We start from the raw sequence: 25583 nt of genomic DNA on the forward strand, positions 1-25583 counted from the left end.
GAGGCCTATGTCCAGTATGCATTTCAAGAAATTAAATATCATGGCAATGGCGAGCTATGCTTGGAGTTTCTCTGCGTGATCGAATCAAGAATGAGGAGATCCGCAGACGAGCCTGTGAAAGTGCAAACTCCTGTATGTTTTCAGGGAGAGGCTATATTATGAGGAGTATTGTCGCTGCCGACGGTACGCCGGTCGCACGTCAGTCTGCGGGCGGCGGGAAGCTATCCGCACGCCTCTAGCCCGCGACCGCGTTATAGTGTTTCCGTATTTTGATAAGATTTATTTTAGATGATTGTTAGGTCTATACAACCCCCGTAGTATTAGTAATGTTTGGTATTGTGGATTGATTTTGTAACCGCGTTGTATTCGTAAGTATGAGTACACGACCTTCTTAATAAATAAAGTATAATTGATAAAAAGTTGGCATTGTTATGCACATAAAGGATCTGCGACTTTGTCTGTGTGTATTTACTGGTATTATCCCAGATTTTCATTCTTTCGGGATTCAAATAAACATTTTCGGGAAAAAAATACTTATTTAAAGTTTTCTGAATACCGAAGAAAATATTCAAAACAGTTGTGATGATAGGTGATTATATGAATTACGACTAATAAATAATATATTTAACGATAAAATAATATACTTAACAAAACTTTAAACTTAACTGGTACAATTATTGATAACTACAAATCCCTATTGATAGACAAAAAAAACAATAAAGTAGGTTATAAAAAAGGCGGGAAGGAAGTTTATGTTGATATGTTAATAATTTTTGGTTACGTACTTATATTACATGAATATTAAACATATTTGAAATTAGACTATACAAATATAACGTAGAAATATCTACAAATTCAAAACAAACTTTAACTCAAGCTGTATCAGTTGTAAGAGTAAATAAATCTCGCCTGTAAACAAACAATAGGGATGATGACTAGGTTTGAATATATTGATTTTTATGATACATACGGGTATATAAGGTCAATTTCAACTAATTAATATGTTAAAAAGCAAAGATTGACTGGATATTTGTAAAATAAATAAGGTTATAAAATTTCAAAATCTATTAAAAATCTTTTATCGTAATTAGATGAAAATTTATACAATTTTAGCTTCCTTACATTAAATGTGACGTTTTTCAATATATGAACTATAAACATAAACGCACAAATAACAAAGATAATTTTTTAATTTTGTTTGACCACCCAGATCTAATGATGATTATGCACCTACGACATCATTAAATCGTACCATTTTGTGAGGGGCGTTTTTCAGGCATCCGCGGCAGCGCCACAAATCTGACTCTAAATCCCTGTAGCTCCGAAAGTAATGATCGCAGATACCCTGTTACTTTTACAAAATTGCTTTCATCATACTCCTAATTTATATACAATTTAAAAAACTGTCATCATCCCTATTGCAGCTAAGATATTGAAATAGCTACAGTTATCTTACTTACAATTCATAAAAGATATAGATTAATAAAAGCAACTTTCACAACAAAAGTACTATATCAAAGTAATAATAGATTAATTATAATATTAAGTGCGATACCTAAAAACCTAACTAAACAATTTTTTTTAATATTTTACACACACAATGACGAAAAACAATAGTTTCAATCAGATTTTAGGCATAATTATTTTCCGAACTCGATTAACTTAACCAAAGTAAAACTCTGCATTACTTAGTTTCTTAACTTTAAACTTCAGCACAAATACTCTCCCTAAAATCTTATTTGAATACTAAATCCATTTTCTCTTTGGAATTTTCATTGTCAGAGTCAGGTTCAAGTTTCTTCCTTTGAAACTTAAATAAAAGTTATTAATATCACTTCCCAGTTTATATAATTTTCAATGAAAAGGAGCCAAAGTTAAAGTGATAAGGTCCTTTATTTATAATTTCATTGTTAATATTTACTTTATTTATTGGGATAAATAGGTATACAAACTGTTTAAATCTATATTAGTAATTAAACTTTTTTGTTTTTTTTTTTTAATTTATCTCGTAACATTGAAAAAACCTCTATCTGTTTTTCACCTTGAAGTAAAGATATCTCAGAAATATCTTTTAGAAATACCGTTTTTTTTTTGTATTTAAAGTAAAAAAAATAAACATATATATTGTACTTTATTGGTATCTTCTTTCAAATTAAGTGCTAAAACTGTACAAGGATTAAATAGTCTTCTTCTTCTTTCTTCTGGGCCGTTTCCGCACTTAGCCATGTGATTGGCCGTTGCAAATAGTAATTCAGGCGTGTATCGAATCTAGGACTTTCGAATTAGAGTTCGACCATTAAAAGTGGAACTATTAAGGCATTGTTGCAGAGGATTACATCTAATAGGATTATTATACATCAATGCAGTCTGTCTGTGTTTGCAGGCATTTAATTAGTAACATTTGCTTGTGCTACGTTCCATTCAATTTCGCGAAGCCCCAAGCTAGTAGACTAAGAACCTGTAATAGCCTGACTTACCTCATTGTAGTATGGCTGAAAATTTGTCAGCCTATAGTACTATAGGCTATGGAACTAATAGTCTAGGACAGATATGACGTCGCTCGATCTCGTTTTGGCTCGTACCGACGCTAGGTGGCGCGACTTGTTTCTTGTTGTTTAAATAGTAGGGATTTAGAGAGGGGAAGTGATAGTTGGCGGGAACTACTTGTATACGGTCGGCTTCAGCCGGGCACATTTCTTTTTGTGTCATACTTAGGATAGGCGGGGGATCTTTTTTAAAATAAGATCAATATTCTCATTCCTCTCACACTAGTCAGGAAATACTGTATTAGGAATGATTACGATAATAGATCAACGGGGCGAGGATCGAACCACCACCGTTGAGCTAAATTGAGGCTTCATTTTCATTTCATTTCAAGTGGTGTAGTTCTACCTACCTACCCTTATCTTATCTTACCTTATTTTATCTATAGCTGAAACACTTTCAGCGTCCCTATAATGAAGTATGTCTGGCTAATACAGGCTCTTGGTCCATATTATCTATTCGCATTCAGACTGCGAAAGCAAACTTGTCAAACTTTGACGGGGAGGAAATGATTGCCTCATAAGTAAAAGTACTACGGGATATTGAAAATTAATGAATGAATTCTGGAAAATTTCTTTTCGAATTGAAATGTGAAACATTTAATATTATTATAATCATTATTATTGGCTATAACCTATTACATCACTAATATTATCATCCTCATCCTCATTATCATTAAGTCATACATTTGACGGGCTCCGTGGCGCAGTGGTCTGCGCGGTGGATTTACAAGACGGAGCTCATAGGTTTGATCCCCGGCTGGGCCGATTGAGATTTCCTTAATAATAGTCCAGGGCTGGCTGGTAGGAGGCTTAGGTCGTGGCTAGTTACCACCCTACCGGCAAAGACGTACCGCCAAGCGATTAAGAGTTCCGGTACGAATTGTAGAAACCGAAAGGGTTGTGGATTTACATCCTCCTCCTAACAAGTTAGCCCGCTTCCATCTCAGGTTGCATCATCACTTACCATCGATTGTAGTCAAGGGCTAACTTGCAAAGAGTTAACACATAGTTCAGAAACTTCCTAATACCACAGCATATTCAGAGTAGAAGCATATACAAAGAATAGCAATATCAGTAACAATCTAGGGACGTTGTACTTCTGAAAGTAGGACAGATAGACGTCGGGCTTTATAAAAGTTGCGATACGTGCGAATCTTTTGTTACACTAGTATTTGTATTTTTCTTTTACCTTGATAGTAACACAGTTTTTATGAATGTGAAAAACACAGCGAAAATTCTTACGGTAGTTAAAAATATTTATTATCAGAAAGTTACTTAACGTTTTATTTATTTAGAAATACAGTTAAAGTACACATCTATATACTTTTACGTGAGGTTGTAGGGGTTCTCTAAATGTTTTTAAAATTCTTTAACCCAATTAAGTCCACGTTAATTGTGAGTGTCATAGGCTAGGTATATTTTATTACCGTATTCTCAAAGAACGGAAACTAAGTGGGCAAAACCGCGGTACGTCTGCTAGTGTTGTTGCAATTATAAAACTATATAAAACTAAAAATAAGTAAATAGTGAAATGTTAATGTATAATTTTTGAATTCAATAATTATAGCTAATTTAGACGTAAATAAAAAACGGGTTTATTTTATTTAGTAGGTACCTACCACTGATAATTCATATATTTTATTAAGTATCATTTTAACTAAAGTTTTAACCCCTACTGTGTTTTAGTTTTCTGCATCATCGGCTTTGGCAGTGAAAATCTTTATTAGGATAATGTACAGTAAGTTAAGAGTATATAACTTATGGATAAATATAAAATTATGGAAATAATTTTGTTTCTTAACCTTCTTAGCAAGCTAAAAATAACAAGTAATATTTTCAAGTTAACTTTGAACACAAAATAATATAAAACTCAAGAAGCAAAACAGTATGAGACAATACGAACCAACAAACAAGATAACTTTAGCCTAAGGGTATTATAATCTACTTCGAAACGAATTCTTAGTCGTAAATAAAAAAAAAGATATTTGTCGAAAGTCGGTGTTTGTCGAAAGGACAATGGTTGTATCTAATACGGTTATTTGAATATAATCTTGGAGTATGATGTATCAATTATAATTAACATTATTATTCTTCTCGCACGTCGGACTACAAGTATTATTTGTCATCCTCAATGCTAGTGCAGTTTTTACCATTAATTAAACACTACTTAATTATAAAAATGAAAATTTTGAAAAACTCCCGAAGGTGATATTATTAATTACACTCTCGATAAATTCATCAATATTCTCTTTCAGTGCGCTTTCATTTGTGTCCACACTCAAGTATATTTGCAGTCATTCGGTTATTCTTCCTAAATTTCACCCCCCGAACTTTTAAACGGCTCAATCGATTTTCATAAAACATGCCAAGTCACCTTTCATATAAAAAAAAAAATTGAAATCGCTTCATCCGTTCGGGATTTATGGTGCCGCAGACATACTGACACGTGAAACTAATAACACCCCTCTTTTTGCTTCGGGGGTTAAAAACAAGTTATATTAGTAATTTTTATAATAAATAAGATACGGCGAACATTATTTTTCTTAGAAAAATATACACAAGCTGCATCTAGCTAAAATTAGGTCCGTGATTATTGGATACTGTCTTATTCAGTGGTAGATAGTGTTCCCGAGTCCCCAGGAGGTAAATTGACTTAATCAACTGTTTGTTATGTTAAATCTACTTGTCTGTTTTGATTTCATTAAACTAAATACATTTTATTAAACAGTGGCTTTAATTTAATGCTGTTTTCTTTGTGGTTAGTAGTGATTTACCTACCTGTCATTTAGATAATTTGTAAACCACCTTTATTCGCTGGGGTAGTCATTTGAACCATATATTACAAGCGGACGCCCGTGACTTCGTCCGCGCGGAATTCTGTTTTTCACAAATTCCACGGAAAACGTGGATTTTTGGGGATGAAAAGTTAATCCAGTGTAAAATCTCAATTTATTCCAAATTTGAAATTTGAATTTTGGAATGGAAATGCATTTTACTCTGGAATAACACATACTTTATTTTTTCTCCAGAAAAAATCCATTGTTTCCTGATTTGCGAAAACTGATGATTTTAATGATATGAATGTCTGTTACTCTTTCACGCCTCGACTACTTAACCGAATTAGCTGAATTTTGGTATTGATATATATTATAGCATGGATTAACACATAGGCTACTTTTTATCTCCGAAAAATCCATGGTTCCCGAGGGATTTGTGAAAAACTGAATTCCACGCGGACGAAGTCGCGGGTGTCCGCTAGTTTTATATATTAGAATATACTTTGTTTTTATAATTACACATGAAACATCTTTGAAGGTTTATTTATTTTATCTTAGATATACGAATTTTGGGGTAATATTAACTTTAAGTGTACTTAATATCAAATATTATTGTAAACGCAAATTTCGTATGGATATATTTAAATTAAGGTTAAATTGACCCGTAAATGATTACTGACGCGTATAATATGTTTTGCTCCAATAAAAACGTTTAGACTAAAGCTAGGTCAACATATCAAAGGATTTATGAATATTTTGTAATTCAAAAAACACGATGATAATGAACAACTTCGCTTTAATTAAAACATGAATATTGAATATATTCAGGACATTGTCCTTACTGTATCATAAAAAACTGTTTTTTTAATTTAATTATTATTTAGCACTTATATTAAAATAAACATTCAACATGTAGAAGCTAGAGATAATGTAGGCTGACATATTGAATATGACAAACACAGGCAGAGTTTACTTTATCGAAATAGTTAGTAATTAAAGTAAGTCTAAATAATTTAAAGTGATTAAAACCTGTTAATTATTTAGACTTACTTTATTATTACTATTTCGATTAATTTGTAAACTCTACCTGCGTCTGTCATATGAAAGTCAAAATAATTTGATATCTCTCAAAATTTTCTAATTAACTTTATTTTGTTTAGTAAAAACGTTTAGTTAGATTTAGTTACAATATCATTCTCATAATACCAAACAGACAGTGTACACGTGTTCAGATAAAACCCAATATCATTTACGGACCAAAATATGAATATTCATTCCATAGTAAGGGAAATAATTAAATAAAAAGACAGTAAAGACTGAAAAGGGAACAACGGGAGAGATTGAAGCGGAGATAAAAAAGAAATGTTGAAGATAAAGAATTGTTCGTCAGATATACTCGTAGTTCGTTCGAGATAATTGAATGTGTAATAATCTCGGATAACAAATCCAGTACAATATACGTTTTAATCAAAACTGTTACCATTTAGAGAATTGTTTCAAGAAACATTTGTGCGAATGAAAATAAAAGTGATTATATCTAAGGACAAAGTAAATGGAGCATATCTATATGAAGTAATAAATTCTATATTATTTTGAATTTGATTCATGAATTTCGTTTTTGTCAAAAATCTTTTTGAATTGTTTAATCATGAACAACTTGTACTGGAAGTGTTTTTATTAAATTTGCTGTACTGTCTTAAGTGTTAGCTTAGTGAAGATATAACTATCTTTGAAAATATTAAAAGTAAGAAGTTGGATAATAGTACTAAAAGTCTTAATGATGTTAATAAATTACGAATGGACTAGACGGAAGAGTTAAACGTACTTATTAAATTCATAAAACTCATAATTGGTGTAGATTTTTGGTGTTTTAATTCTGAGCTCTAAGCGTAAGTAATAAGGTTCAAAATGAATGTTCCGGTGAGAGGTGGTCCAGCGCCAACGGTGGCTGTAGTGCCAGTCCCTGAGAGTGAGATGGACGCACTGTTGCTCGGCAGGACTGCGGTGAGGACATTTGATCAGTACGTGCGAAATGTATGTATTGTCTCTTTAACTCTTTACACTGTATTGACTTTACTTTGAAAGCTTTTTATACAGGGTGCTGGGGAGTATTTTCCATAACTCTGGGGTTATATTTTTTTAATGAAAAATAATTAAAAATGTTCTAGGAACATGTGTTCTAAAGTTAATATTATCGGGGTAAAAATAATATTTATTTTGTAAATACATCTTAAAATATGTCCTTTATTAAACGCATCCTTATAATTATGAAGTAGCGAGGTTAAAATACAAAGATAGATAAAGGTATGTTACACAGATAGCCGGAATTATTTGAATTACTTTGTATGAAAACAAATATATTTACAAATAACACATGTATAAAAAGTTTTTATTTATTAGTTAAAAAAATATTAGTTCAGCTCCTATAAGACACCACCTTGAAGTTATGGGAAATACTCCCGATATGAATTTTCAAAAGGAAGACAAGTACATTTCCAATAAAATATATATTTTCTATTCAAATGATGATTGCAGTCATCGTATGTAAATCAGATTTTAGAATAGGTACGATTTATATTGTAGTTTTGTTGTTTAAGATCAGTTTAGAATCTTTAGTTTATTTATATTCAGTTACCGTTGGTTACACTTCTAATTCAAGTGCTTTGTTATACTTTTTTTTATTTACTTCACTGCCTGTCGAAATAAAATATACAAGTTTTATGTAGCAAAAGATTTTTTGGAGGTGTGTTGAAAGTTGCATATTTTGAATTAGCGATATTATTTAAAGTAGTAATAATTCTATAACAAAGGAAAACATGAACAATAAAAAGTAATTTCACGAATTATTTTTCATTTCTTGCGTTCCATAAAAGAATCCAGTTAACGCTTCAAAGTTCTGTCTGACAGTAGCATAAGTTTTAAGTTCCTTTTCATTTTAACATTCGTTTCTCTTGCAAATTTATTTATTCCGCTGTTGTTTTTGCTTTGCTTTGCTTGCTTTTGCTTTATTTCAGGAACGCTTTTCATGTTTTACTATGATTGAATGCAACTCCTGTAAGATTTAAGGCTTGGCTACGTTAAACCTACTGATTTATTTTTGTAATGACTGTATTTTCGTCTACTAATTTATTAATTGTTGTAATTGTATTGTTGTGTTCATCGATGTTAGTTGTTGTAATTGTAAAGTCTGATTTAATTAATTATTGTTGTTATAATTCTATCGGGAACTTTTAAATACAGTTATATCATCGTTTATTTCTGTTCTTATGCTACGAACTGCTTTGGTATAATTAAGTATGTAAACAAGCAAAATAATTGATACAGTTTTTTTACATTAATAATAATCGGCGGACTAAGCCACCTGATGGTAAGTGGAATACAACCGCCTATGAGTCTTTGCAGATTATGCAAAGAACATGTCTTGTATTTGTAAGTACCGTTCCGTGTTTATCAACTTGAGTCGTATACTCAGACGAATTATTTAGAGACCTGCCTTGCTAGACGTTACTCCTCTGTTAAAGTATAATATCGATCTAACGGGTTTATAAAAACTGTATTTACGTAATCGATGTTTCATTATTGTAATCGTTTTCGTCGTGTGAAGAGCTCCCTAAAAATACCGGTTTGTGTAATGGGATGACTTAAGAAGGTCAACAACTTTTATTTTAGTAAAAGATGAAGTGATCTTTCATCTGTATTCGTAAGGTGTATTTCTAGCTTAATTATAAATTTGCAATAAAAATAATATTATCTCGATCCGATTTTAACTACTGCACTAGGCGCATGCACAATTTTGCGTTTACTTACGTTACTTGTTTATGTATATACAGTTTTTACACTTCCTGAACACACAACTAGACATTATAAACAATATTTAGTTATTTGTTTAAATAACTTTGGTTGTTTATAATGCGGCAAAATGAAATTATTTTTCCAAATAACTATTTCTGTCCGCCTCAGTTTTGATGCGTTAGTGACATAACATATATAGAATTAAATCTTTAATCTTCTACTACTTAAATTAAAAATAAAGGCTTAAAGATTTAGTGTAAATGGGTTATAAAACTAATAAAGTTTAAGAGCGAGTTAAAAATACAACGAGGAGGTAAAAAGAACACACGAAATAATTTATCATGCGCTCGTAGGAAAAACACCGCTGTGCTTTCAAGAATCCTAGGTTATTTATCTAACTTGAAACAAAGCGGTTAAAGCTATCTGAAAAGTACAACTTCCTACCCGTATAAAGCTATTGTAATTTGTAGCGGATCGTAATAAATTTAAGGTTTAGGTTATCTTTTTCCTAAAAAGATAAATAGTATCTTTTTAGAGTTCCGAACGTACGTACCTAGTACTAAAACGAATCCCTTATAATATCACTCGCGCAAATTTTAATGTTTGTCTGTTTTATTCGAATGTAACAAACCAATCCAGTTGAAATTCTGTACACATATAACCCCAAATACAGGGATGTATCGTGAATAGGTAAAATTTGAATATGGCACTTATGGGGGGTAACATGGAAAGTTGAAAAAAAAACTTTTACCAATTTCATTATGTGATACATCAAATGAAAGGTCTTGATTGGTCATTTATAAGAGGATTTTAAAAATATTTTTTTTGGAATTTTGAAATAGCTTTCAAGTTATTTAAGAAAATAGACTCCCCTCCCTTTTCTCCGATACCACTAAACCTAAAATTTTGAAAAAAATACAGAAGTTAGCTTTCTACTTGAAAATATCCGGAAAATCTCAGAAATATGAATTTTTTGAATATGAAGCTCACTTCTGGGGGGCTAGATGGAAAATTAAAAAAAAAACTTTTTAAAACTGCATCGTGTGATACATCCAACCATCCAAGTAGGATATCGTAATAGAGTTTAATAATATCTTAATAAGTATATAAATGCGAAAGGCATCACGATATCTCGAAATCCGTTTGACGTACAAAGTTGAAATTTGGCAAGGAGGTAGTTCATAGTTCACATGATCACATCCACTAAGAATATTGCGAGAGGTTTGTATCAGGGAGGTCTAATGGCGGACGAATTCGCGGACGTCCACTAGTATAAATATAAATGAATGGTTGGACAAAAATAGTAGCTGTGTATAAAATGGGTTTCAAAAATAAATAGCAACAAGAACTAAACAATTATTGCATTGTGTGTGTATGTTAATTAGTACGAAATGTGTTATACTAATAGCATTAACAACTGAGTCTTAGGGCCATAAATCATTTCTCTATATCTATCTCGCTTGCACTTATGGGTCTTATGGAGCCGTCTAGTGAAGGGTGTAACAATGAAAGACATATTATCGATAAGTAAAGTTTATTATCGTATCTTGTTCACAAAATTAAAAAAATTAACAATATTTGATTTAATATAATACATATTTCATATTATATAATTATTAACTAAATAAAATTAATCTTCATCTGAGTCTTCATCATCAGAATCTTCGTCTTCTGCCAAATTTATTATATATTAGTATCCATAGTGCGCAACGAGTAACACATGAATGTATTTATTTAATTGCAGTAAACACATTTATAGCAAAAAAAATACGCAATGCAATTACATTAGAAACCGACCAATCAGAATCGTCCAAATCATTATTGACTCATCATTAGCACGTGCGCAGGTAGCCGTTTATCGATAATTAGGGTGCGCAGGTAGGCGCGCTGCACATTCCTATCTTTTTTGACTTTTATGACCGGACGACTCAGATGATAATGCGCATACTATAGAAAAGCCTTTTCGGCCATTGTAGCGAACTTATATTTATGTAGTGGGTAATTAAGCAAGTTATACGAGTAAAGGTTATAATGTGGCTTGAATTATGACGTCGTACGTTACGAAGGGTTCAGTATTATGTAACTCTCATTATGGCCAAAATGCTGCTGACTTCATCTTAATTTGCTTATTTATTTAGATGACAATATCCAGTGGCGTAGTGCCTTAGTGGGGTCTTGTATCAGAATTAGTAGGGGGCCCAATGAAGAGTAAAGATTTCTTACAAAAGTATCAAAAATGCTCGCTTAAAATAAATATGACAGGGACCTAACCTACGTAGGATGTTTACAACTTTTAAGCGCTTCATCCACGAAAAAAGATTGCTTTCTTTTTCGATATTTGTCATTTCTGCTCAGGCATTTGACGGCCTCCGTGGCGCAGTGGTATGCGCGGTGGATTTACAAAACGGAGGTCCTGGGTTCGATCCCCGGCTGGGCAGATTGAGACTTTCTTAATTTGTCCTGGTCTGGCTAGTGGGAGGCTTCGGCCGTGGCTAGTTACCACCCTACCGGCAAAGACGTACCGCCAAGCGATTTAGCGTTCCGGTACGATGCCTTGTAGAAACCGAAAAGGGTGTGGATTTTCATCCTCCTCCTAATAAGCCCGCTTCCATCTTAGACTGCATCATCACTTACCATCAGGTGAGATTGTAGTCAAGGGCTAACTTGTAAAGAATAAAAAAAAAAGGCAGATTTTTTATGTTTTTATTTTCTGGGAAGCACCGGATTAAGTGAGATTGTCGATTATATTTTACTAATTTTTGCTTTCACACGTAGGGGGCCCTTGTAGTTCGGGGGTCCCTATCATTGATAGGGCTGATACGGTGGTAGCTACGCCCCTGAAAATATCTGTTGAGTGTTTTAGGCTGGTGTTGTGTACTGATTGCCTACTTGGTTGAAGTTTTAAGTTTGTACTTCTGTTTTTACTTTTGTCTTGTCTTGTCGTTATTCTGGTTAAGCTTGTCTTTCAACAAATACCTCCTCCGAAGATTTCCACTCTGTCATCTCTCTTTTGTCACTCATCTTTTGCAGCACGAGTCCATGTTGGACTTGCTAGATCCCTGATCTCGTCCTCCCATTTTTTAGTCTGTCTACTTCTGTTGTCTGTCTTTTCCCTTTTCTCGGATACCAGTCTGTTATTAGTATGGTCCATTTTTCCTGGTATAAACTGCAACATTATTAACCCATATTCAGCTCAATGAGAGGGTTTGGACAATAGTCCACCACGCTGGCCCAATGCAGATTGGCAGACTTCACACACGCAGAGAATAAAGAAAATTCTCTGGTATGCAGGTTCCCTCACGATGTTTTTCCTTCACCGTTTGAGACACACAACAACAACACAACTGATTAGTTGGAGGTGTATGCCCCGGACCGAATTCGAATCCACACCTTCCGGAATCGGAGGCGGGGCAGAGGTCATATCCACTATCACTGCTGCTCGTATGGTATGAACTTACTACATTATAAATACCAAACTGCACTTATCGAAAAAGTATATTTTTCAAAATTAGTTCACAAGTTTTGAAATTAATCGTAAGCAAAATAAAATGATTCGTATTTTTTAAATAATACCTATCACATCACATCACACTATCATACTAATTACACTATCACACTAATATTATAAAGGCGAAAGTGTGTAAGTGCGAAAGTGTGTAAGTATGTTTGTTCCTCTTTTACGCTGCGGCTACTGAAGCGATTTGGCTGAAATTTGGAATGGAAATAGATTTTACTTTGGAATGACACATAGGTTACTTTCATCCTCGAAAAATTTATAGTTCCTGGGGGATTTGTAAAAAACTGAATTCCACGCAGACGCCGGCGCCCGCTAGTATTTTTTTTTTTTTAAGAATATTTGCCATATCTTTTAAATATGGCCAATATTTCCATTCCCCTCCAACTAGTCGGGAAAGACTGTATTAGGAGTGGGTACGACAATAGACCAATGGGGCGGGGATCGAACCACCACCCTTCGATGATGAGTCCGGCCTCCCTTACCGTTGAGCTATTGAGGCTATATAGTTAGGATATAATAAGCTCATGGATTAGTTAGCCGAGTGCAGGGCGCCCGTTAGCGGCTGCTTACAAGCTTAATTGAAACTTGAAAACAGTTTAATGCAAGTTACGTACAAAGTTAATACGTGTATAATCTGCATTTTGTGTTAAATTGAGCTGCCGGTGCATTAAGTAGTCTGTTCATTAATGTGCTTCATCATCATCATCATCATATTAGCCGATGGACGTCCACTGCAGGACATAGGCCTTTTGTAAGGACTTCCAAACATCACGATACTGAACCACCTGCATCCAGCGAATCCCTGCGACTCGCTTGATGTCGTCAGTCCACCTGGTGGGGGGTCGGCCAACACTGCGCTTACTAGTGCGGGGTCGCCATTCCAGCACTTTGGGACCCCAACGTCCATCGGCTCTTCGAACTATGGGCACATTAATGTGCTTATTGTTAATTAATTAACGTGAACACTTAGTGCCTATAGTAAGAGGGCGCTGAAAGAGTTTAATTAGTCGGTAGGTAGGTACACGACGAGGTAGGTAACGATTCGAGTTCGACGACCTCCGTGGCGTAGTGGTATGTGCTATAAATATACAAGACGGAGGACCTGGGTGCGATCCCCGGCTGGGCCGAATACAAATTTTCCAAACCTCAAAAACGCTGTCGACCATTTTGTGACGTCACTGTTACTAAATCTTTAACTAATATTTTTGTCAAACGCTTAAAAAGAATTTGTTAATGTGACGTCATGAAACAGTTGAAATATAGACCATGATGGCCGACAGGCATTTTGGGTCATATTGTCTAAAAAATATTAAAAAATTAAAACTGTTTATGTAATCACGTTTAAAAAAATATGATTTAGTAGAACGGTAATGAACTATTTTATTTATGACCATTTAAATAAGTGGCAACTAGTCTATTAACATAGGAGTACAGGTTGACAAATCTTAAGCTTTTGTTATGCCGTAGATCTGCCTCCGTAGCCAAGTAGCACGTCGATTCTCTTTCTACGATCGCAAACTCTTCAAAAACTAGAAAAATGTATGGGAATGATATTTTCTATCGACATGATGAAGATCTGTCATTCCCATACATTTCGAAGCGTTTGCGATCGTACAAAGAGAATCGACGTGTCACTTGGCTACAGGGGCTGGCTACACAGGTCCTCGCTCTAATAGTATGACATGTATGAAAGAAAAGAAAGAAAGAAAGAAAAAACGTTTATTTTAAAATTGTGCCACACACCACAATGCCGAAGCACTATTGCAGCCGATGCCTCAACCACCTGAGCAAGGCAAGACCAAAACTTAAGTAGTAAAAGCATCAAACACCACACTGTCATGTATCGGATGCTCAGACCAATTATAGAAGGATCTGTATCGCACTCATAGTCACGAACAAAATTGTCTGTCATTTTCTGAAGAAAACGAGCTTAGATTTGGTATAAATCTTATACTAAACTGGAAGTTTTTTCCCGTTTTGTACACAATTCAATTACACAAAAAGATATTTTTACGGAGCTCTTTAACCGACGAACACGATTACAACTATTTAACATCGACACTATAGAGACAGTTTCTATAATCACATTACATCGTTGATCATACAGAACATACTTTGACAGAAAAGTAACGTCTAGCGAGGCAGGTCCTATACAATAATTGGTCTGAGATCGGATGTGATACAGTTGAGCAATGCCAATTTTAGAGACAATTACCAACTAATAGATGTGCATCGACGCTGTAATAGAGCTGTGCGAGGGTGGAATATGATTAACATCGCTAACTTGCATTGTGTAGATTCGGGAACAATGTGTAGTTGCAATTATGTTGATGGCAGACTGGGATAGATATCATTACATAACATACTAGCTGACGCCGCGCGGTTTCACCTGCGTGGTTCCCGTTCGTAGGAATACGGGGTTAATATATAGCCTAGAGCCTTCCTCGATAAATGGGCTATCTAATACTTAAATTTTTTTTATAAATCGGACCAGTAGTTCCTGAGATTAACGCGTTCAAGCAAACAAACTATTCAGCTTTATGATATTGGTATACCTACCTAGATTATGATGTTCTATATGTCTATATTGGAATATGTATGTATTGGTATAGATTGTTTTGTCAGAATTTCAAAATGCTGGATGATTTTTTTAAATTCTAAAAACGTTGACAAGTGAAGGAAATTTTGGGATTAGGATTATACATTAATTCTGTCCATTAAGATATAAATGAAAATAATATAGTAATGTTCGGTGATGTTAACATAACAAAACATACCTAAAATAGACCTTGAACTCATCAGTTTGCCATCGCAACATATATGGCACCTATGGGGTTCAAACTAAACGATGCAGAGATTTAAATCAAATAGAAGCCGCTGAAATTCAGCGAAATCTCGTGGTACGTTTAGATATCATCAATTTCATGTTCTAACAAAACAGTAGTCTGAGCATAATTTATGTAACTAATATGTAAAACAAACACATGCAATTTATTCGGGTGAATGATGTTTTGGCGGAAACTTAACAGTTCGCTCACATCAATACTCTCTGGTTTGTTATTGTTTCTTTAAATAAACCTATTGTTTGTCTGCATTGAGTGAACTGCAGGACTATTCTCTAAGCATTCGATAACAAAGTTGCAGTAATACTTAGCAACATAGTTAGTAATAAAAGGAGAAAAATACCTAGGTAAAGTGGCATACCTGCTTGAATGTAGCTACCGCTAAATCAATCTTGCTAGCGCACGATATCGTATCGGAACAGTAAATCGTTACGTTTTTGCCCATAGAGTGGTAACTAACCACGGTTTACGGCCTACCATCAAACCAGACCTAAGCCAATTAAGAAAATATAAAATCCTAAAGTGGCACAAGCTGAAGATCGAACCCAAGACCTTACCACAGTATACAATAGACCTTACTGTTGAGAACCACAGCACTACCACTTCTAAAATCGTATTAATTGGACGCAAGAGAATGACTTTAGGCAACCTTCCGTTCACTATATTTTGTCCGGTCGATTACCTATTGAAATATGTGGATATGTCTCAAATCCAATAGTAGCCACACGCATCATTCGAAGGCAGCGAAATACATAGTTCTAATAATCGGTATACTCTAGTTTAATGTTTACAAGACCGATAAAAGATCGACAGCGAGCTCAACGACGAGTCCTCAACGAAGTTTTGAGAATAACACGCCTGTCTAGCGGTAGTCATATCAAATTGTTGCTACGAGCAATGTGTTATGTGTAGGCCAAATAATGGTCTCAGCCAAGTTTAGTTTATCAAATTTAATGGTGTTGTGAAGTCTCTAAATAGTTCATTGATTAAACTATTCAGCTATTTTAATGGGTATCTAATAAAAATTCGGTATATAATCATTTTCTTTTGATGTTTAATGATGTTAGTCAGTACTAATAATGATTGTTTAAGAAAAATAAACAAACTTGCTATAGACGATAAAAAATGACCTTTATTATGAAATTTTTTTAGCAAACACATTTACGCGTATGTATATGTATAGATACATTTAATGTGTTTAATCATACTAGTATGCATCACTTGTCTAAGTTTTGAAAATTTTCTCAATGCACTTTATTAGAGTCTATGCCTCGAGCTCCAATTTTAGCTTTTAGTTTCAAATATGTCGCCACCCGTTGCTGAAACAATATTATTTGGCTGGTGGGAGGCTTCGGCCGTGGCTAGTTACCACCCTACCGGCAAAGACGTACCGCCAAGCGATTTAGCGTTCCGGTACGATGCCGTGTAGAAACCGAAAGGGGTGTGGATATTCATCCTCCTCCTAACAAGTTATCCCGCTTCCATCTTAGACTGCATCATCACTTACCATCATATGATATTGTAGTCAAGGGCTAACTTGTAAAGAATAAAAAAAAAATCCACCGCCAACTGTAATTTCCAAAGTAGATTTACTTCTTGTCGAAAGAATAAAGAAGTTCTTGCTGGATAAACAAAGGCGGTTTGAAAAGTAAAAAGTAAAAGTTATCAAGGTTTTAATTTAAACCTTCATAAGTTTTACTAAACCTTCCTCATTAAGTTATTGGTAAAAAGTGAAAAACTATTCAGTAGCTTTCGACTTCATCGCGTATAGACAGACAGACAACAGGCGAACTTTGTTTTATAATAAGTAGGTATAGTATAGTACAATTTATTTTTTATAATATTTAAAGAGTTTAATGCCACTCCCAATAGAAGTAGACTTTGCAACAGAGTTGTTCAGAAAAATACTGCGACCATGATTATTTTCCTTAAATAATATAAATAACACTAGAATTATGGGAAAAACTCCCGATCACCCTGTATAGACAAAGATGTTCTATCCTCTGGTAATGGTACCAGAAGATATAACATCTTCTTCTGGTAATGGTATGAAATCTGGTAGACAATCACTATCATTCATCATCATTATCAGCCGATCGACGTCCACTGCTGGACATAAGTCTCTTGATGGACTTCCAAACAAAACGGTCTCATGCCGCCAGCATTCAGCGGGTCCCTGCAACCCGCTTGATTTCTTCGGACCACCGAGTGGGAGGTCGATCAACACTGCGCTTTCCGGTGCGGGTCGCCATTCCAGCACCTTGGACCCCAACGCTCATCAGCTTTTCGAACTATGTGGCCTGCCCATTGCCACTTCAGCTTCGCGACTCGCTGAGCTATCAGTGACTTTAGTTCGTCTGCAGACAATCACTAATCAAATTCCAATTCGAATATTCATAAGTCTTTCATAGACAATTGTGTGCACAAAATGAAATCAGGCGGACTAACAAATTTCCCCCAGAGACGTAATTTTCGCCGCTGTCTATTCTAACGCAGTTCATCAACTCCGAATAAATTTGAATTAAATTTACGTTGACAGAAAGTTTTAAATTCAAATTCGTTTGGAGGTCTTTGAGTTCCTTTTTTGTTATAGACGAATTGTTTTATCTTGAACCCTGAAGGTAGATGAGCATAATAAAGAACGCAACTATTGTCTGGTAAGTTCGTTGCTAACACTCCCATGGTATGCGGGCGACGGGCGTAAAGACAGCGCGGGTGTGAAATCGTGCATCCGTGAAAGTGACGTGCATCGTGGGGTTTCATTCATCGCTACACGCCCCCCGCCCAGCACGCACCATCGGTTAGTGTTATGAACGAAGATGCCAAGCTATAGCTGTATAACTTTTTAGGATTAAATTATAAAATTGTCATTTCGGAAGGAACCCTTATAATTTGCGTCATGTCCGTCTGTTCGTCTGTCCGCGGTTTAGGGCAGATACTATTTTTTTCGTCGTACTGAAACGCTTAATCGCTTGGCGGTACGTCTTTGTCGGTAGGGTGGTAACTAGCCACGGTCAAAGCCTGCCACCAGCCAGACCTGGACCAATTAAGAAAACCTCAATCAGTCCAGCCGGGGATCGAACCCCGGACCTCCGTCTTACAAGCCGTCAAAAACTATTACTACCAGAAAGCTTTACGTTAACATGAACATGTTTAAATTTAATCTCAACATAGTGACTTTTGCAATTATATTATTTTGCATACGAGCTATGTACACCAAAGTTGTTTAATTTAAATTTGTAATTGTTATAACAGCTATTAGGAGATTACAGGCTTCGGAATATGTACGCATTGGATTCAGGTAATCCGCAATCTGCATTCACTGTATTAGAGCTTATCGCAGCTTCACTGGTCTCATAAATTTATACATTGGCACACATAATAGAGTGAGCAACGGTCGGTGGATCAAAGCGATAAGGCAAGCGGCTAAACCCTGTTATACGGGCTATGGCAAACCCCACTGTATGGGTAAATAGCAGCAGACTAAACTTAGATATACGTTCTGTTAAATTATTTCCTCAATTCGTCATTTATACATTTCTTTTTCATTGATTGATTTAATCAAGCTAAATTAGTTTGATTTTAACAATACAGCGTATCGTTCAAGCCCTAGGATGGGGCCTAAGACATTTTCAGAAAAACCTCCCCGGGGTCCCGTGCCTCGGAGAGCACGTTAAGTCTTCGGCACGAGTCAAATAACATCCGATTTAAGTAATCCGCTAATAGGCAATGTTGCTGCGTGGTAAACTAAACTATGGTTATTTACAAGTTAGCCTATATGTTGCCTCTATGACCTTCTCCACCTACCACTGAAATTCTTGTCAAAATCGGTTCAGCTGTTCCAGAGATCCCGGACAAACAGTTAGACAGACAGATAAACATTTTAAAAAGCTTGATTTTGTGTTGCTATCGTATAAATAATAATAAAAAAAATATATACAACCGACTCCAAAACATTATGTGACCACAAAACTAAGAAAAGAAAAATAACATAATAAATATAATGTTTTCTACCTGTTGATCACTTTGAAATCGGTGCTAAATCGGTGTTCTAATAAAAAAAATATCAAAATTGGACTACTCAGTAAAAAGTTACAGATGTTCATACATAAAAAAAATATATATACACGTCGAATTGTTAACCTTCTCTGTCTTTCGTCGGTTGAAAATCAGTATTCGTGAATGAAAATATTCAAAGGCCTGGTTAGTGGACCATCGAAATATGCTGATAATAATGATGATCCATTATGATACTACACATGCCAGAAGAACATAATTATGTCTATAGTGTTGAATCATAATGGACACTTTAGATGTCCCGCATTACCCGTGACGGTCGACCGCAGAGCGAGAGCCTGCGATAGTCAGATGTTACTCATTTTATGTATAAGAAAATGAATGAAAATATTCTATATCCTGGCCCTGTAGCGAGTCATAGAAATATACTTATAAATAATGATGATCCAATATGATAAGTACTACGAATGCCAGAATAACATTTTTGTAGGGTTGAATGAATTGGAAACAAATGAAGTTTGTAAGTCCACGCTCCTACTCGTACCATAGGTAAGTACAGTTGCCAAATATGGAGTTTGGACCGTAGTGCCTTTGAGCAGTAGCTGTAGCAGGTTTCAAGGGTGCATTGTCCACGTATAAAACGTAAAGTTTGATATTTTTTAAGTAAAATTATGGGGATATCTTTCTTTTTTATGAGCTTATGGCTTGCGCTTGACTACAATTAAGCCTGATGGAAAGCATTAATGCGGTTTAAGTTGGAGCGCACTTATCTAGAAGATGTCTATTCACTCTTGCTTTTAAGGTGTTTAAATTATAAGTGCCAGGAAATACAAACTCCGGAAGGTCATTCCAAATTTTTTCTGTACGAATTACAAATGTGGATGGATCTCTTCATTCGCCAGATTCGTGGCAACCATTTGCCACGAATGATTACTTATAAACCCTTAAAGTTTAACTTTTAATGGTGTTTTACGAAACGAAGGTAGAAGTCATGTCCAGTGAGCTATCACAGCTTTTTTATTATACCGTGAAAAATAGTAAAAAATATACGCATTACACTAATGACGGTTGACAGACTTTCAACTGTCAAACTCTTCAAACCTGCTACAGTCTAAATCAACCACGCCCACAGTCCAAATTCTATAATATTTCATACTTACTTATATTCAGCATTCACAAAATGTGGTTTGTATGGCTAGCGCAGGCCCGTCCATCGCGGAGTGTTCGAGATAACAAGCACTAGCGCGCGGCAACGCATTGAATGCAAATAATCTATATTCTCACTGTTAGAATTTATTCGCTGGAATAGTTCCAGACAACGCTCTGATGTATTGATAAGGATCTAGAATAGAAACATGTGGAGCTCGGACACGACGTAGTTGGGTTGGACGTCTGATGTTCATTTTATATAAGATTACACGATGTCAAGGGCAAAGTTTCATTTATCATTATCAACCTATTTTCGGCTCACTGCTGAGCTCGAGTCTCCTCCTAGAATGAGGGTTAGGCCAGCGTGGTGGGCTGGTCCAATGCGGATTGGCAGACTTCACACACGCAGAGAATTAAGAAAATTCTCTGGTATGCAGGTTTTCTTACGATGTTTTTCCTTTACCGTTTGAGACACGTGATTTTAATTTCTTAAAATGTACACAATTGAAAAGTTGGAGGTGCATGTCTCGGACCGGATTCGAGCCCACACTCTCCGGAATCGGAGTCAGAGGTTATATCCACTGGGCTATCACGGCTCTAGGCTAAAGTTTAGTGAATGAAAATTGAGTAAGTTTTTATTTTATTCATTTAACAAAAGACTTTATTTTAATACTAAAACTTCTTGTAGGTATGAAATTCAGTTTTACTGTTAATACTCATAAAACGAAAAAAACGATATAGATCACCGAGTAAAACTAGGATAGTTTTTTTAGCTTTTACGGCATGTCGAGGCATCATGCCTTTCGCCTTTAATTGATGGATGACTGTAAGAAATGAGCCGACATTAAATGTATCTGTCTGTCAATATAAGATATATCCCATTACCAATAACTTATCTGTTAGTAACATGTCGTCTATCATACTATGAACTTTTTGATGTAATATCATAATATGTAATGTACACGCACACACTAGTGATTTACTTAATCAACAATTTGATCACTCAAATTATTACTTTCAGTTAATTGAATACTGTATCTACTCAGTACCCTCTTACTCTCGCTATAAAACTAGAATGAGGCTTGTATTTATACTCTCGTTACTTCAATAGTTGGTATATTGACATCGTGTACGACATGTGACACAGACTGCATCCGGCTGTCAGAATATTGATAACATCCGGTAATAACACTGAATTTTGTCATGTCAACAGTCTACAGGCTGTTGACATGCAGTCCTATATACTACATATAGGTATTTACTTTTGCTTGAAGGCTATATAGCCTGTACATATACTTATAGGTAAATGACTGAAATTGAAGTGTCTGTCTGTGATTTCATAAATAAGTGTGTTTTTATCAAGTACTAGGTTATAGCTATTTACACGGTACTAAAACATAATCTAGCTTTTTTTTTAATTTCAAAAGAAAGAAAAGACTTTTATTTTTAAATAATGCCACATATCACATTATTATATTCTAAATTATATTATCGCTTAACTGTCCACTCAAACAGTGGAGCCATGAAACAATGCCCTGCGATATGCGATATGTTTGTCTGTCTATCTTTCTGTATGTCCGGGCTATGGAATGGCTGAACCGACTTTCACTGAAAGAAAAGGCGGAGCAACATAATATATGACTGATTTTAATCCCGGAAAAATACATGTTTCCGCGAGATTTGTGAAAACACAATTTCAGGCGTAGAAAGTAGCGGGAGTCCACTAGTATTTGTATAGAGACTGAGTCAACCTGTATAGATCAAATGTCGATACCACACCTTGTGACCTGTTAGTGTAATTGATTGATGACTATCTGTTACTTTATACCCATAATCGGGTTACCGATGTGGGTATTTTCTGAACGTAATTTTATCCTTGTGCGAGTACAAATCTGCCTAGTCAAAATCTTTTAGAACTTCTATGTTTAGAAATCTAGAACTTGTTTTGAAATTTAGAACTAACTTGTTTTGAAATTTCGAAAATATTAAATTCGCATTTTATATGTTGTTTACTTAATAGTACTTGTCTGTTACTATGTATGTGTGGATTTCAAGCAACTTTGTCTTTAAGAAATACATCAATCTTAAACCTAGTTAATAAATAATCCGTTACGGTCACTATCAGATTTTAATGATAATGATCAACTCCGATGTCTTTACGTGCTCTCCAAAGCAAGAGCTTGTGACAACTGTTCAACTCCTGACTGACTATTTTTACTGTCAATTTCTTGGAAAAAAAAAGGCTCAATTTCGTATCGTATATGGACCTCACCTTCCGAAGCCACGTAACCAGGATAAACGGGACAGCTTTTGTTTTTAACTTACGTAACACGTTATGTAAATGTATATTGCAATTTCATCACCATCATCCTCATCAATCAATCTTCGGCTGGACTGCTGAGCTGGAGTTTTCTCTCAGAATGAGAGGGATTAGCCCAAATAATCCACCACGCTGGCCCAATACGGATTGGTAGAATTCATACACTTAGAGAACTAAGAAAATTCTCAAGTATGCAGGTTTCTTCATAATATTATTCCTTCACCGTTTGAGGCGCGTGGTATTTGTGGCTTAAAATGGACGTAAGTAACTGAAAAGTTGAAGCTGCATGCCTTGGATTCGAACCTTCACCCTCTACACTGGGCTATCACGGCTCCATTATAATTGGCGTGTACGAGTATGTAACTCAGACCGATTCCAACATCGAGCAAATGTCAAATTGCTATAAGAGGCGAGTTATAGCACTAACTGCCGCAACTGATTGCCACTCAATTCTTTTACAATTTCTGTACAAAGCCACTTAGAAACCGATGAATGGCTTCCCTCTAGAGCCGTTTTCCGCTTATTTACTTACGACTAGTAGACGCTTGCGATCGTCGTTTTTTTCTTTTTCAGATTATAAATTATCAGAAAAAGAACAAAATCCACCCTGAAGAAGTCGGGGATTTTTCTCCTATCAACGACCTTCTAACGATACGAAAAAATCTTATATTTGGTTATATTGATCTAGAGTCTTCGTCAAGTTTAGCCTAATCTAATCGAAAATAGGTCTATTCAATTCTGAGTGAATGAAGAACAGACAGACAGAGAAATATTAAAAGTTTTAACGTGCATACAGATCTGCCTTATTGGTCTAGTGGTTAGCCTTTGTGGTTTCGTACCACGAGGTCCTGGGTATACGTGTTTGGGTTAATGCTGAGTTTTTCGTTCTTCTCAGAAGTTTTCAGTATAAATACTCAAGTTGGATAGTTGGTTTTATAATCCCATGTTTTGGAAAGCGCGTTAATGGTAGGGGTCCACAGATCCACAACGTTCGTATCGGATGCACGATGCGGTTCTGTATAATTAAAAAATCGTTTGGAATACGTCCGATACGTACAATGCGGATCTGTGGACGCCTGCCTTAAGCCGTCGGTCCCGGTCATTATCATTAACATTTGTGGTAGTCAAATGATTAGACATGTGATAATAGTATTTTTTTTGATGTTTATGCCTAATTCCGCCAACATGCGTTGGAACAGCGTGGTGGGTCTAAGTTTCTTAATATCACCTTTCCTGTTAGAAGGAACGCCTGGCCCTATGGGCCGTTAAAATAGGTTGATAACAATGATTTAATAACGATTAATTACGATTTTTGAACTAAAACACATTGTCTGTTATATTTCACTGACATAGTTGCATTATACCTACTTGTTATATCTCTCACAGATTAAATTTACATCGTACTATAACCGCACGCCGCATTGTTAACGTTATTGGCCATTATTGGACTTTAGTTCGCTCAGTCGTAAAACTACATTGTGATAGTCGAGACTATTGAGTTAATTTATAAGCTATAGGTAAACGTAAATTCTCCCCTATAGCTTTTCAATTAGCATTAATCACATTAATGAAAGTGAAAGTTTGTATGTTACTCTTTCACAATTACTAAAATTATTTGACTGACATTTAGAATAGAAATACATAGATTATAAAATACATAGATTATACCCTGAATTACACAGTTTGAATAAAATTTTCACTAGATGTTTAAAGATAGACAGATATCCCGGAAAAATCAATAGTTCCCGCGGGATTTGTGAAAAACTAAATTTCAGGCGGACGAAATCTCGAGCGTTCTCTAGTTAATAATCAAGTCCATCAAGTACCTATATGAGAGCGATTTGGAGTTGAGATCCACCTCTCAGCTTCAATGTGGATTAACGGACTTTAAGTCACTCCCATAATGATCACTATCAGATGGTAATGTAATAATCAAGCACATTTTTGGCACATTATATTAAAGGAAAAACTAAACCTTGGAAGTACTACTTCATCGTGGTCTCAATAAAAAAAAATAGATGAATTTTATAACTGTTCTCAAACAGCTGTCTGTGCCTTAGCTCTCGGTATGAAGGAATCCAACGCTGAATGGACTCAATTATCTGATCCAATCGTTCGTTTATTGAATGAGCGGTTAATACTTGTAGGGCTGTCTACAGGGTTATAACTCTCGGTGTACGGTTAAAAATATGAGCTATTACTTACGTCAGTGATATTTCTTTTTTTGCGACATTTAACTTGATCATTTGAAGTGAAGGTACACGTTATGATAACGACGTATAAAATACATAGATTAATCAATAATATACAGATGTAGCGTAAGGAACAAGACGGTGTCGTACCACGGACGAATACGAAATTCAAAAACGAGTACGTTCTCTTGTCAGTACGATACGAACCGTCCCTTAAATAATTTTCAATATTATTCAAGGAAAATGGCCTCATACGTTTTTAAATATTTTATAAACTGTTCACAAAAAATAAAGAAATAACATATAGTATTTTTTTATTGGTTATTATTGATTATTATATTAATTTACGTAATTGTTGTTAGGGTTAAATTTTGAAATACAAATTATGAAAAAAAGTTTGTATGTGCGGATGTCAAGGAGACGCCTGACT

The 25583-nt window shown here is 35.1% G+C and overlaps 1 protein-coding gene across 1 annotated transcript in view; it reads left to right on the forward strand.

Annotated features, from left to right (window-relative positions):
• The first annotated feature begins 220 nt into the window (after positions 1 to 220).
• LOC112043186 (inactive dipeptidyl peptidase 10) overlaps positions 221 to 25583 on the forward strand; it is a 353564-nt gene continuing 328201 nt past the window's right edge. Inside the window, exons 1-2 of the mRNA XM_052885659.1 lie at positions 221 to 368; positions 6537 to 7357. Of these exons, the coding sequence (XP_052741619.1) occupies positions 7232 to 7357 (126 nt within the window). The 5' untranslated portion in view covers positions 221 to 368; positions 6537 to 7231. The remainder of the gene's footprint in view (positions 369 to 6536; positions 7358 to 25583) is intronic.

This window comes from Bicyclus anynana, chromosome 2 (assembly GCF_947172395.1).
Source record: "Bicyclus anynana chromosome 2, ilBicAnyn1.1, whole genome shotgun sequence".
Taxonomy (NCBI): domain Eukaryota; kingdom Metazoa; phylum Arthropoda; class Insecta; order Lepidoptera; family Nymphalidae; genus Bicyclus; species Bicyclus anynana.